Source organism: Lynx rufus, unplaced genomic scaffold (genome assembly GCF_022079265.1).
Source record: "Lynx rufus isolate CCGP_SWC_20201006 ecotype Redwood Valley unplaced genomic scaffold, mLynRuf1.p SCAF_8, whole genome shotgun sequence".
NCBI lineage: Eukaryota > Metazoa > Chordata > Mammalia > Carnivora > Felidae > Lynx > Lynx rufus.
The window spans coordinates 58,376,536-58,390,197 of record NW_025814896.1 but is presented as its reverse complement, the minus strand read 5'-3'; the positions used below and the strand labels follow the sequence as shown (position 1 = coordinate 58,390,197).

The 13,662-nt window shown below is 42.4% G+C and overlaps 1 protein-coding gene across 1 annotated transcript in view; it reads left to right on the top strand.

The window, feature by feature from the left end:
• IL1R2 (interleukin 1 receptor type 2) overlaps positions 1-11,703 on the top strand; it is a 34,593-nt gene extending 22,890 nt beyond the window's left edge. Inside the window, exons 4-9 of the mRNA XM_047068120.1 lie at positions 1,443-1,623; positions 4,129-4,303; positions 6,425-6,487; positions 7,533-7,668; positions 9,235-9,377; positions 11,511-11,703. Coding sequence (XP_046924076.1) covers positions 1,443-1,623; positions 4,129-4,303; positions 6,425-6,487; positions 7,533-7,668; positions 9,235-9,377; positions 11,511-11,650 — 838 coding nt within the window. The 3' untranslated portion in view covers positions 11,651-11,703. The remainder of the gene's footprint in view (positions 1-1,442; positions 1,624-4,128; positions 4,304-6,424; positions 6,488-7,532; positions 7,669-9,234; positions 9,378-11,510) is intronic.
• Positions 11,704-13,662: the final 1,959 nt, after the last annotated feature.

Genomic DNA, 13,662 nt, shown 5'->3' with positions numbered 1-13,662 from the left:
TTAATTCTTTTTACTTTCAGGTAGCAAGATTTTATTTTTAAAAAAAAATTTTTTTTAACGTTTATTTATTTTTGAGACAGAGAGAGACACAGCATAAACGGGGGAGGGGCAGAGAGAGAGGGAGACACAGAATCGGAAGCAGGCTCCAGGCTCTGAGCCATCAGCCCAGAGCCCGACGCGGGGCTCGAACTCGCGGACCGCGAGATCGTGACCTGAGCTGAAGTCGGACGCTTAACCGACTGAGCCACCTAGGCGCCCCTCAGGTAGCAAGATTTTACACTTACTTCTTTCACATACATTTTGTACATTTTGTTCCTTCTTCAGATATAGATTGTTTTTTCTTCTGCTGTACAGGTTCCCTCCCCCTGGCTCTTCCTTATACAGCACACATTTTCATGGTCTCTGTTGGTGTTGTTTCTTAGATAGCCAGGGGCTTAGCTGAGGCCATTGTATTTTCATGTTTTTCTATTTTTTTCCTATGTTTCTATCAGTGTTTTGCCTCTGCCATTTCCCCAGCTCTAGGGTCTTGATAGAATTATGATAGTGAGATTAGAGTTAGGCCAACCAAAAAACAAACAAACAAAACCAAAAGAACACACACACACACACACACACACACACACACACACACACACAAAACCACCCAAATTAAAAACAAAACAAACTTGCCAAGTTCATTTCCCCATGCAGTATTGCAAAAATATTTTATAGATCTTACACAAAGTTCTCGGCAGTTTTCTGAAATTCGACTTACGCTCATAGATGATTCCCAAGAGAAGTAAAGGGAACTTTATTCTAGGTAAATGGTGGCTTTTTGCAAACAATCTCTCTTTTTTGGATATGGCCTTCTGCACTAGGAAGTTGAATTGTGTTGGGGCTGTGCTCAGGGGCCCCCTAGAACCCGGAAAGGTTCAGGCCTGTTTGAAGGGTATTTGGGGATCTCTTAGTGACCCTCAATGGGGTTGAAATCAGGCTTGCAGAAGGTCCTTTGGGAAAAATGCAGACCATGTCATCATTTTTTTTTACAATAGTTATGATGTGGTACTTTTTGTTGTTTTGTCTCTCAAGGACTCAAAAAGATCAGGAAGAGAAGCATTGTGATACTAATCAAGAAACTGCAGAACACAGATTTTAATGGGTTTGGGGAAATTTGTTTTTTTTTTTTTTAATGTTTTATTTTATTTTTGAGGGAGAGACAGAGCACAAGTGGGGCATGGGCAGAGAGAGGGAGACATAGAATCCGAAGCAGGCTTCAGGCTCCTAGCTGTCAGCACAGAGCCCACTGTGGGGCTCAAACTCATGAACCATGAGATCATGACCGGAGCTGAAGTCGGACACTCAACAACTGAGCCACCCAGGCGCCCCAAATTATTCTTAATGTCATTTAGCTTTACTGTTATTTTTCCTTGTCATTTATTATCCTTTTTTCTCTTTTATATCAGAAACACGTCTTACTGTGATGAAATGTCCACTGAGCTCAGGGTTTTTGAGAAGACAGAAGCTTCCCTGCCTTTCATATCATACCCGCAAATTCTTACATTGTCAACCTCTGGGTCCTTAGTTTGCCCTGAGCTGAGTGAATTCATCCGTAACAAAATGGACATGAAGATTCAGTGGTACAAGGTACATCTTTAAAAATTGCCATTTAAAAAAAATTTTTTTTAAATTGCCATTTAATTAAAATGTGTCTTACCAACTACAGGAAGGATATAAAATACCCATTCTGAAGATAACACATTCACTTTTATATTTCTGATTTTTTTTCAACTAGTTAGTTTAAAAAGGGCAATGATTAATATGTTCTGTTCATCTTTATGTGGCTGGGGCAAGGGTCCTCAGAGTAGGAATTTAAGAAGACAGAATGTAAAATGAATGCAGAGTAAGTGGCATTTGAAGAGAATAGCTTTTTACTGTCATTTGTCTATAGCAATGGGAAAAGACCCATTGTTTATTTAACAACTGTGTACACATATTAATGAAGCTTTTTTAAAGCACATGATAATTAACTTTTGTGTTAATGGAGTAAATATAGACAATTTGTTTTCTTGCCTGATTGAATAAATACTATCATCAGATCACTTGTGTAGACCAGGTGTGGGCAAATGATAGCTATAACCAGTGGCCAAATTGAGTGGCCACCTGTTTTTATTTGCTTGGGATAGTTTTTACTTTCTTTGTTTCTTTCTTCTTTTATTTGAAAGAGAGAGAGAGCAGGGAGAGAGGCAGAGGGAGCGAGAGAGGGAATCTTAAGCATACTCAGCATGGAGCCTGATGTGGAACTCAATCCCACGACCCTGGGATCATGACCTGAGCTGAAATCAAGATTTGGACACTCAACTGACTGAGCCACCGAGGCGCCCCCAGTTTTCACTTTCTTAAATGGTTAAAAAAATAAGACTAGTATTTCATGATATATGACAATGACATAGAATTCAAATTTCAGTGTCAATAAATAGAGTTTTACTGGGACATGGCCATACTTTCTGTGTCTGTGGTCTCATACTCCAAGGGCAGAGCTGAATAGCTCTTCAAACTTACCAGAGGACAGAGGCCATGTGGAATGTAGGCCTGAAATATTTACTATCTGGTCCTTTACAGGAAAATTTGCTGATCCCTGATATAGACAGACCATAGACTGATGCTGAAAAGTTGTAATTTGTTTAAAATTTGATATAGGGCCACCTGGGTGGATCAGTCGGTTAAGCATCCAACCTTTGATTTTGGCTCAGTCACGATCTCGCAGGGTGTGGGATTGAGCCCCGTGTCTGGCTCTGCACCAGCAGTGCGGAGCCTGCTTGGGATTCTCTGTCCCTCTCTCTCTGCCCCTTCCCTGCTTGCACTCTCTCTCTCTCTCTCTCAAAATAAATTAACATTAAAAAAATACAAAAAATACAATTTGATACAAATTAATTCTGTAATCGAGGATAGGTCAACCAGTTGACTGGTATTATAGCTACAAGATATGTATAGGATATCAATGCTAATCGTTACTTAGTCTGAACTGGGTAGAAGTCTATTCTGGATTCCCTGGCATAAACTAACAAAGTAGGGACTGTTAATATCTCCATTTTACAGATTAAGGAATGGAGATACAGAAGTGTAAGGCACTTGTCCAAGGTCACGCAGCTGGTAGATGGTGCAGCCAGAACTCCAGCCCAGGAGGCCAGGCTCCACATACCACTGCCATGCAGGGGACCCCTGGGGGCTTAGAGGCCTTGGAGGAATGGGGGTACTGAGCCCTGTTTGGCTTTTTCATGTTTGGCTCCTCCTGTTAGGAACAATAAAATCTCTTTTTGGTTAGATAGATTGTAAAATAATACTTTATGAGCCATTAGCTGACAAACCTTTCCCGTTATGTCTCTGCTACCATTCAGAGCAAGAGTCTGAAACAGCTCAAGGTTATGTTTGACTATTGCAAGGTTTCGATCATCATGGTTTTGAAAGATAGGTTCCTGAGAACACTGTGTGCTCATTAGGATGTTTTTTTGAATCACATTCAGTTTTTTTTCTGTTACTGGAGGCCTTGCTCTTGAGGATTCTGTTGTGTAAGACCCACAGAATCTCTCACCCATATAGGAAGGGTGCTCTCATTTCTCACATTTAGTTTTTCTTTTTTTCACAAATTTTCTCCCATCTTTACTGACTCCTAAAATTGAAACAATCTTTAAAGTAATTACTGCAATATCATTTCTTCTGAATATTACTTTTCAAGTCACAAGTGATTGAGGGGCAGAGGCAGAGAAGGAGAGAGAGAAAGAGATTCCCATGAGGGGCAGAGGATAAGAGAGAGAGAGAGAGAGAGAGAGAGAGAGAGAGAGAGAGAGAAATGGGGCTTGAGACCACCGATGTGGGACTGGAACTCACTAACTGAGATCATGACCTGAGCTGAAGTCAGATACTTAACAACTGAACCACCCAGGCACCCTACAACTATGTTTTCTATGTTAACAAATTCCCTCTGCTAAGAAGTACAGTTAATAGTATGCCTAAAGTACATTTGTAAAGTAAATACCAGGGCAATTGTTGGATTGCATATTCAACATCAATTGTTAATACTGATACTATTCATGTAGCTTTTGAGATATAAATTAGTACATAGTATAACTTTGAAAAATATTTTCCCCTAAGGATTCTGTCCTTTTGGATCAAGACAATGAGAAGTTTCTAAGTGTGAGGGGAACCTCTCGCTTACTCATACATAATGTGTCTGTGGAGGATGCGGGTTATTACAGCTGTGCCATGACATTCGCCCACAAAGGCATGCAATACAACGTGACTAGGAATATTGAACTACGTGTCAACAGTGAGTACTTGCCATTGAGGTACTTTTCCACCCTGTCAATAGCAAGCATGCAAAGAACAAATTAGGGTTCCCCGTGGAATTCCTTGAATGCCTTTGGCAGGAAAGGAAGACAGACCTATCAATTCTCCTAAAGCATCAGTCTAATAAGACATGTGTGAACCTTTGAAAGATAGAAAGCAGGGTGTTTTCATGAGGAAAGCTGAATCCCTGGGTAGTTGATAGGGTTCCAAGTGTGAGGCTAAAACACACCAGCAGATGGGGCCAAACAGTGGTTCACTTGGAAGGTCTCTTTGGAAAACCCCTTTTGGAAGGCTTGTGCTCCAGGGCCAGCAATCAGAACATGGCTGCCATAACTTTATGTATAATTTTTGGATACTAGAATTTTATTGGACTTTTCAGTTAGAAGGCTGTGCATTGGCATATCCAGTGGAAAATGCCCTTTTTTTTTTTTGTCTTCCCCAAGGCACGTGGCCCTTGAAACTAGAATTTCAAATAGTGAGTGCTTTCTTTGGTTTAAATGAGTTCTACTTGAAAATAATGTTAACAGTGTTGATTAGTATTTAAAACTGTTCAACATTTATTGCATACCCCCTACATGCTGGACATCAAGCTTGGTGTAAGGAACATAAAAGTGTTTAAGTCCTGGACTCTGTCCTGAAGAGTATGCTGCTTTTCTTTATGTTATATACTGAAAAACTACACAGTTGGAGTCTTTTAAGGCATTTTGGAGGGCTTTGAAAATACATTAAGGTTAAATAATTAGTCATTGAAGGGAGAAGACATTTTTTTTTGTCACAGGGAATCCAGAGATTCAGTTTTACTACAGAGAAAATTGTGTCATGAACTGAAATCTCTAGACTATTTTACTGTCTTATGAGGATTCATTCATACCAACAACTTGTTCCCCCACAGGGAATCATGGAAATTTCCCAGGATTTTGAAGGGGCTCCTAATTATCCTGTTTATGTGATACTGCATATGAACACTAGGGGGCGACCAACCTTCATATTACCCAGTGTTATGATCTCACTGTTTCTCAGAGGTTCTCAAAGGGTGGTCCTGGGCCAGCCAGAAGTAGCAGCACTTGGATGCTCACTAGACTTGGAAACTCTCATCTCCACCCCAGACCCACTGAATTAGAAACAGGGATGTGGTGGGGGGAGCACAGCAATCTGTGTTTAACATGCGGCCCACGGATGCTGATGTACCTTCAGATTTGAGAAGCACTGAGGTTTCTAGCCCCTGAGGCTCTTTTCTCACCGCCTCTCTGTTGCCCCAGCATCTGTGCAGCAGGCATGCGATTATGTGTGTTTGTTGGGGGGCTGGGGGGAGACTCCTGGTCATGGTCAAGAAGCCATCTGGTCCTCTGCTGTGAGACTGCCTAATGCTTACTCACGTTAGGATTTCAAGAGGCTCTGCCAGGAAAGGCGTAAGGATGGAGTGAGCAGTTATGGAGATGGGCAGCCCTTCACCCACCCCCAGTCATGCTCTTTGCTCTAGTTCAGGTGCCCAGTTTCTTCAAGTGGTTGGGAGACCTTCCTCTTGGGAAGTTGGGTTGCTATTCAGAAGTCCACCTCTGTTTCCCAAAAGAGTTTATGTCTTCAATGAACAAGACATAGTAGCCAATGCTGGGTTGTGCTCTTTGTCACTCAGTGTGGGATTAACAGTATAAACAGGTGGTTCCCAAATACTTGTGCCTTTTTAAATTTTTTTCGAGTGACTCTTCAGAGGCAGGAATGGAAAGGATGGAGATATTTTAGGGCAAATAGATGTTGGGGTAAAGCCTATCTTGTGGACGTTGTGAACATTGCTATTAAGGATTTATTCAGGAAGCCAGGGAGGGGAATGGTTAATTATTTATCACAGAGCAAAGAACATCTGTTAGTGGAATGTGTATTTAAGTGTGGCCTCTTCCAGTAATATCTCTTCTGGGAAAAGCATTGGCCAGAGATGCTCACTTTTGTGGAGAGCCTGTTTCCTTTGCTAGACAAAGGTCGAATCTTACAATGGCTGGCCATACTAGAGGAGAACTTTGTTAATTAGCTAAACAATGGAACTTGACTCTCAGCTTGAAATGAAGGCTTTCCTAATTGAATCTTTTTTTCCTCCTATCATTCTCAGAAAAAGAAGAGGAGACAATTCCTGTGATTATCTCCCCCCACCAGACCATCTTAGCTTCACTGGGTAAGGCCCGCAAGGACCGTGTAACCCACAGGGGTGCCTGCAGTTCCTAAGCGCAGTGTCCCAGACCCTTGTGACCCCCCTGGGTGGGACCCCAGGACCCCAGCGTGAGAGGCAGAAATAACGGATACGAGGGAACATTTCCTTCTGTGAGATGTTAGAAGTGGCATTGATTGAAATTAGGTCTATTTTGTTACATGAAAACCGTACCTACAAAAATCTGCATGTAAAAATCCGAACATTCTGGTGACAGTTCTTAACTGTATGAGAGGATTAACAGCATGATTCCCTCATGTAGCCAGCACCTGTAGTATATTTTAAATCATTCACTTTACCAAAACTTGGCTGACGCTAAGCTTTTCCATAAGAGTCCATTTTTTAAAAATTTTTTTGTAATGTTTTAATTTATTTTTGAGAGAGAGAGAGACAGAGCACAAGCAGGGAAGGGGCAGAGAGAGAGGGAGACACAGAATCCGAAGCAGGCTCCAGGCTCTGAGCTGTCAGCACAGAGCCCGATGCGGCGCTCGAACCCGTGAACTGGGAGATCATGACCTGAGCCGAAGTCAGATGCTTAATCGACTGAGCCACCCAGGTGCCCCTCCGTAAGAGTCCATTTGTAAAGTGAGGCTGATCCTGCCACTACTGGCCCCAAGAGACAGTCTCTTGTTGCCAAAATAGCTAGTCAGCTGGTTGACTGGGGTGAGGCAAGTGACTGACAGGGTCTCCATTTTTCACTCTGGCCCACACACACTTACTGTTGAACGTCACTATGTCTAACGGGATGCCACTCAATGCCAGCATCGACCGTGTAGGAGGGCCTCATTTCTCCTGTTTTCCAGAAGGAAAAGCTGCTCAGGGGTCCTGGTGGCTCAATGAAGGTCAAAAGCCACACTCAAGTCAGGCTGGGGTTCAGACAGGCCTGTGCCTGTGTTTGAGAAGATGGGGAAGGGTCCACCACTCAGATTTGCTGATGGACGCAAGGACTGGTGTGACCCCTGTTTCCTGGCTGGGTTCTGACGTATGATGTGTGCTGTCTTGCTGTATGCAGGGTCAAGATTGACAATCCCATGTAAGGTGTTTCTGGGAGTTGGCACACACTCGACCACCATGCTGTGGTGGATGGCCAACACCACCAGCATAGAGAGCGCGTACCAGGGAGGCCGCGTGACCGAGGGGCAGCGCCAGTAAGTGTGTGAAGATCTGTGTCAGCTGAGAAGCATCTTCTAGGCATAGCTGTTAGGGGACTGATGTGGGCTTTGCTCTTCCTTTTAGAGACAAGGTCATACTGAACCTATTCGTAATGACACACATTCTACATTAAAAATAATCTTTTGATTCTAAACTGTTGGAGTTTTAGGATTTTATACACTGAGTTTTGCTAAGCATTACCAATTGCTCTTGAGAATCAAACTTTCTCTAGGAGCTGAGTTGCTGCTGACTTGGCATCGATGTTGCATTTTCTAGCTGTTTCGTTTGTGTGTCGATTTTTGCAGTTTTCAAAAACATTTGTGTGTCGATTTTTGCAGTTTTCAAAAAAAAAAAAGAACCCAAAAAACTTTGGAGTTAATACATTTCCACTATGCACTCGGCAACCTGAGTGTCAAACATTTTCACAAACCCCTCGAAAGACTAAAGGTTAGCCCCAGTATCCAAGGGCCTCCTTGGTTTCTCAAGGAACTGGGGACTGCCGCAGGCACTAAGGAACGTTAATACTAAAAGAAAGGAAGAATTCTGTTCTCATAAGCATTACTCTCTGGAATATGTTTTCTCACTCTGAAAGTAGAGCAGTCAGACCTTGTAAATGTGAACCATTTGTTTGAGGAAGGAGACCATTCAATGTTCCCAATTATCAAAGATTTTTAAAACTGTAGTTTTGGTACTCTGAATTAGCCTGAACTTTCAATTGCCAATTTTTTATCTTTTTTTTTTTTTGAAAGACCTATCAAAAAATACCTTTCTGGATGCAGTTTAGCAGGTCAGAATTATATGTGGTTAGCACAGCTGCTTGCTTGCACAGTCGTTGTTGAGAAAAGCTTGGCATTGCTAACATGCCTCATGTGGGCTTACTCACACTGTCCACTCACTTAAAGGAGCCTATTTTCTCCCAAGGAGAAAAAAAGATAGTCCTAGTAGATCCACATACATGATGTTTTTATTCATGCTCATCAGTAGCAGTGAAGCATCTTCAGATTACCATCACTACAAATGGCTGACTTGAGCCATTCCCTGGCCCATCTGCGGCTCTCTGCTCCCAACTTGAGTTTCCAGAATGACAGCTGGCAAAGGAGCAGAGAGGAGGAAACACCAAGGAGGCCAGGATTCCTGGAAACTCCCTCCTCCTCAATATGCAAATGATTTATTGGTGTTACAGTTAAGTTTCCCCAAACCAGACATTTCTATTCCCACTGCCGCCTCGTTGTTCATCAATGGCCTTAAAAAATGGATTCTTCCATTATGCAAACAAAACTGGCTCCTGTTAAGTTCTCCTTGTGACAAGCGTCCTGTTACAGGCACCAACATCTTTAGTGTCACTCCCAACAGCTTCAGTGTCATTCTCACCTTCAGGCACAGGCTTAGAAATTCTCCCAGATAGGGAACAAATATAATGAATGACAAGTGCCCTTGACTTTATGAGTTGAGACCAATTTAAGCACAATAGATCCTTCTCATTGAGAGTGTTTGGATGCCTCCATTGTAAAGACGAACTTGCATTTGATACATCATGTTTGAGTGATTATTTCCTCCCTCAGGGAATACTCGGAAAATAATGAGAACTACATTGAAGTGCCACTGATTTTTGATCCAGTCATAAGAGAGGATTTGAACATGGATTTTAAATGCGTTGTGCGCAACACACTGAGTACTCAGATGCTACGTACCACGGTCAAAGAAGGTATGTATCAAGCAGCATGTTTGATGTTCTGTGGCTGCTAGACAAAGTCACTGGCTTTCCATGTGATTGCTTAGGCCACCGAAAGCAGATCTCTCATTTTTTTCTGATTTATTTTTTGTCGGGTGGAGGCTGGCTTTGGGAGAGTATATTCAAATCAAAATTTAAGCAGCAAACTGATTTTTGGAAAAAAGACAAAGTGGTTCTGTGATAAACTTAAAAAAAATCCTTGTGTCCTCATCTGGTTCTGCCCTGGATCAGCAAGACCACCTGTTTCTTCCTGACGCCTCTAGCGGGAGGGTGGGACATTCTTCATCCCGAAATTGAGAAACTCCCTTCCCCGAGAGGTGGGGTCTGGGAGATACGTGGGGCTCAGGGCAGCTTAAGGGTTAAAGTCATCAGTCGAGAGGAGAGAAAGCACAAGACTATAGTCCAGTCAACCCAGTGCCCATTTAATGGACCTTTAAGAAAGAAGAAAAGCCCATGCTATCGTTTTGACCAAGTTGATTTCTTCCCAGTGTTTAAGCACTGAGTGGGAAAGGGAAATAGAGGTAGTGCAGAGACCCTTGGCAGCCAGAGAGGTCAACAGGCGACAAGCTGACAAGCCGGAAGTGATCTCCAGCTACAGTCTCATTATGCCTTCTGGGCAGTCTGTAGCAATCAAAGAATCGCTCCACATTCTCTGTGTTTGCTGGGAAGGCAGCTGCAGACAGACTTGTAATTGAAAAGCTGAGGATTTGGTTAAGCCTCAGGGCAGAGCATGGCAACACCCCTGATGTCTCAAGCCACTAGTTGGAAACACAAAACCCTTGGCTCACCCCACATCTACCCAGCTTCTCCCAGCGTAAGGCAAAAGACTGCAGTTGGGCGGTACTCCTTTCACACTCAAGTTTGAGAACCGTTGTCCTAGATCATTTCCATGAAAGGGTCAGTAGTTGTAGAGATTTGGAAAGGAAGCGTCCCACGGAAAGCAGAGTTCACTTCTGGGGTTCAGACTGTGACCCAAAGGAGCCTATGGTTTGTCTGGTCCTGAAGCTGGGACCCTTTAAACATTTCTGTAATATGAGCCCGCTCCCTGCATGCCTGTGCTGGATTGGCCATGCCTCATGGCAGCAGGCATGGCCGAAAGCCTGTCACCAGCATTGAGAGGTGCCTCTGGGCAGCTGCTTGGAAAATTAAAGCTTTTCTCATTTCTAAACCTTGTGGGATTTTAAGAGAGAAGAATCATCTGGAGAAATGGTGTGACATTGTGTTGATTCCTGGAGGCCTAGACAGACTATGATAAATAGCTTTAAAATGTAGAGCTCTGGCTTCATCGTCGAGTCCAGTAACACTTATGTACTTGTGTGTACTTGTTATGTTTTTATTTGTACTCTCTATTTTCATAACACAGGGATACCAAGGAGTAGAATGTAAAATAGCTGGGTCCAAGCAATAATCTTGACACCTAAGGCTCCTTTATTTGAAGTTTGTTTTCTCTTCCTTTGCTACTTTACTTAATCTTCCTGACAGCCACACTCATTGGAAAGGGGCAGACTGTACCCTGGCCAAGTCATAGTTGGCTGGTGAGGCCTAAACAGATACCATCTTTTTAAAATTTTTTTTATTTTTTTAAAATGTTCATTCATTTTTGAGAGACAGAGACAGCGCGTGAGCAGGGAAGGGGCAGAGAGAGAAAGAGAGAGAGGGAGACACCGAACCTCAAGCAGGCTCCAGGCTCTGAGCTGTCAGCACAGAGCCCCATGGGGGCTCGAACTCACAAACTGTGAGCTCATGACCTGAGCCGAAGTCGGACGCTTCACTGACTAAGCCTCCCAGGTGCCGCTAAACAGATACCATCTTATTGCACACTATTCAACGGGCGGAACAAGGACCCGTGACCCGTCACCCCACGCTCTGCTGTTTCTCTTTAATGGATTTTTGTTCTACCTTCCTTGTTTCCCTAATGCCACAGATATCATTCTCAAATATCCTTGACCTGATGTGAGGGACATGCTTTCTAAAAAATCAGTGCACTATTATTAGAAAAGACAAACCCCACTTCCTGTCTTCTCCGTAAACCTGCCCTGCACTGTCCTGCCCTGGCAGTGAGAGAATGTTCCATCCACCCACCATGTGACTCTGTTCTTCCTACAGCTGCCACATTCTCCTGGGGGATTGCGCTGGCCCCCCTCTCCCTGGTCTTCTTGGTTTTGGTGGGAATATGGATGCACAGACGGTATAAACACAGAACTGGAAAAACATATGGTTTGACCACGTTAAAGACTGGCCCTTAAGATTTTCAATCTTACACGAGTGAAATAAAGGCAATAAAACAATTCAAATCCAAGCGATATCCTTTTTCATGGAAGTGGCTTGACCTTTTCGAAGATAGTGCTCTTCCTCAGTTTAACAGAGCTGCTGTGTTTATGGTGAAGCCCTAAAGAAAGAATGTGATGTTTATCCTGAAGCTGAATGACAGGAGGAAGTGTGCATGTGGGCGGGTGAGTAGCTCCCTGCCACTTGTGACCTGTTTAAAAGAGTGAGGTGCCCCCAGGCCTGAGTTAGAGTCAAAAACATCTAGGTGAGTTTTATAATTCATTCATTCGTCATTTAACAAAAGCGTATTAGAAGTCTACCTTGGCTATGCTCCGTGGAAGGTGTTATAGATACAAAAATAGTTAAGATGTAGGCTGCGTTTTGGGGACGATGGAATTTCATTTTGAGACCAGAAAGAGTGCTTTAGAAATGCTACAGAAGGAGAATCAGCAAGAATTGCTGAATTTTTTCAAAAGGACGAGCCAAAAAGTAGCAATTAAAATAGAGTAGACTGTGAGAAAAATACATGTTATTAGGACATATTAGTGAACTGAGAAACAGACTCAACTTTACAACAAAGCTTCTGAAAGTAAGGAGGAAAGAAAGGTATTGGGATGATTGCATACACATTGGAAAAAAAAAACAAAGCTAGGACCCCTTTTATATCATGTTACTCCTCCCAAAGAATCCCAGTTGAATTGATAAATTAAACTTAAATAAATCAAATTGTAGAAAAATTAGCATGACTCACTCCTTCATTTATTTGAGTCTTTGTTCAAGAGTCCTTCCCAGAGGCAATGCTGAATAGCACCTCTTTTCCATCCCTCTCTGTCCCCTCCCTCTGCTTTGTGTGTGATAGATCTTATCATCACCAAACCTTCCATTACATATTTACTTATTTATTTGTGGGTTTTCCCAGCGGATTTGCATGAGAGCAGAGATGTTATTTTGGTCACGGCTGTATCCCCAGTACTTGGAATCGTGCCTGCCATACACTGAACATTTAATAAACGTTTGTAGAATAAATGAAACTAAGATGTATTTTCTTTTGTTCACTACCAATAAAATACAAGAATGGGCAGGGTACAGATGGATGGACTTAATTATGTTACAATTCGTGGCTAATAGAAGAATGAAAGCAAAAGGTAAAAGATATTATGTCAGGCGAGTTCAAGGAATTAATGATAGCCTATACAGTTAATTCAGGGTTTAAAGAAAGGTGTCATGACCCTCATAGATGGGGGAACATGAATAGGGAATTTATGGAAGGAACACATAATGAAACCATAGAAAAGTGGTCTGTTTCAGTAATAATCAGAGATGTAAATTAAAGTGACATTGAGATAACAAAGCACTCACACACACTATCAAGTTTTAAAGGCAAACTCAAGGTCATTTCCAAATGGTAACTCCCATTTCCTATAATTCCATTTATAACTTGGTACTGGGAAGTAGAAAGGGAATTTGTATCAAGCCAGTGGGGTGCTGGGAACAGCTTGTATCTTCTTGCAAGAGCTGAGTGTAGCATCTCTTCTGAGCTCTGTTCAGTGATGTCATGTTGGTAGCTTAAAATCCACCACCCTGGGAGTACTGATGCCATAGAAACTGGCAAATGCCACAGGCCAGTGCCCCCCTCCCGGGTACGCCACTCCAGGGCCCTGCAGATGCCTGGGGATGCTGCTCTTGGGAATTAATCTTAGACAGTAATTGAACAAAAGAAGATAAACAGATGTATGAAATATTTCAGTGAAACTCATCACCGTGATGATGAACAATTACGCATCAATTATAAATTATAATTAACAAGAATGCGAGACTGAAATACTTGTAATGTTATGGAAAAATTGTATATTTTATGCGATTTATGTGATTATGACAATATTAAAATTCATATCCAGCTAGAAAAGGGTGGAAAAAAACCAAAGGATTTTGAAGACCGATTTCTTAAGTTTAATTCAAGGTCTACCATGTGGTGCCTCTGATCCTAGGC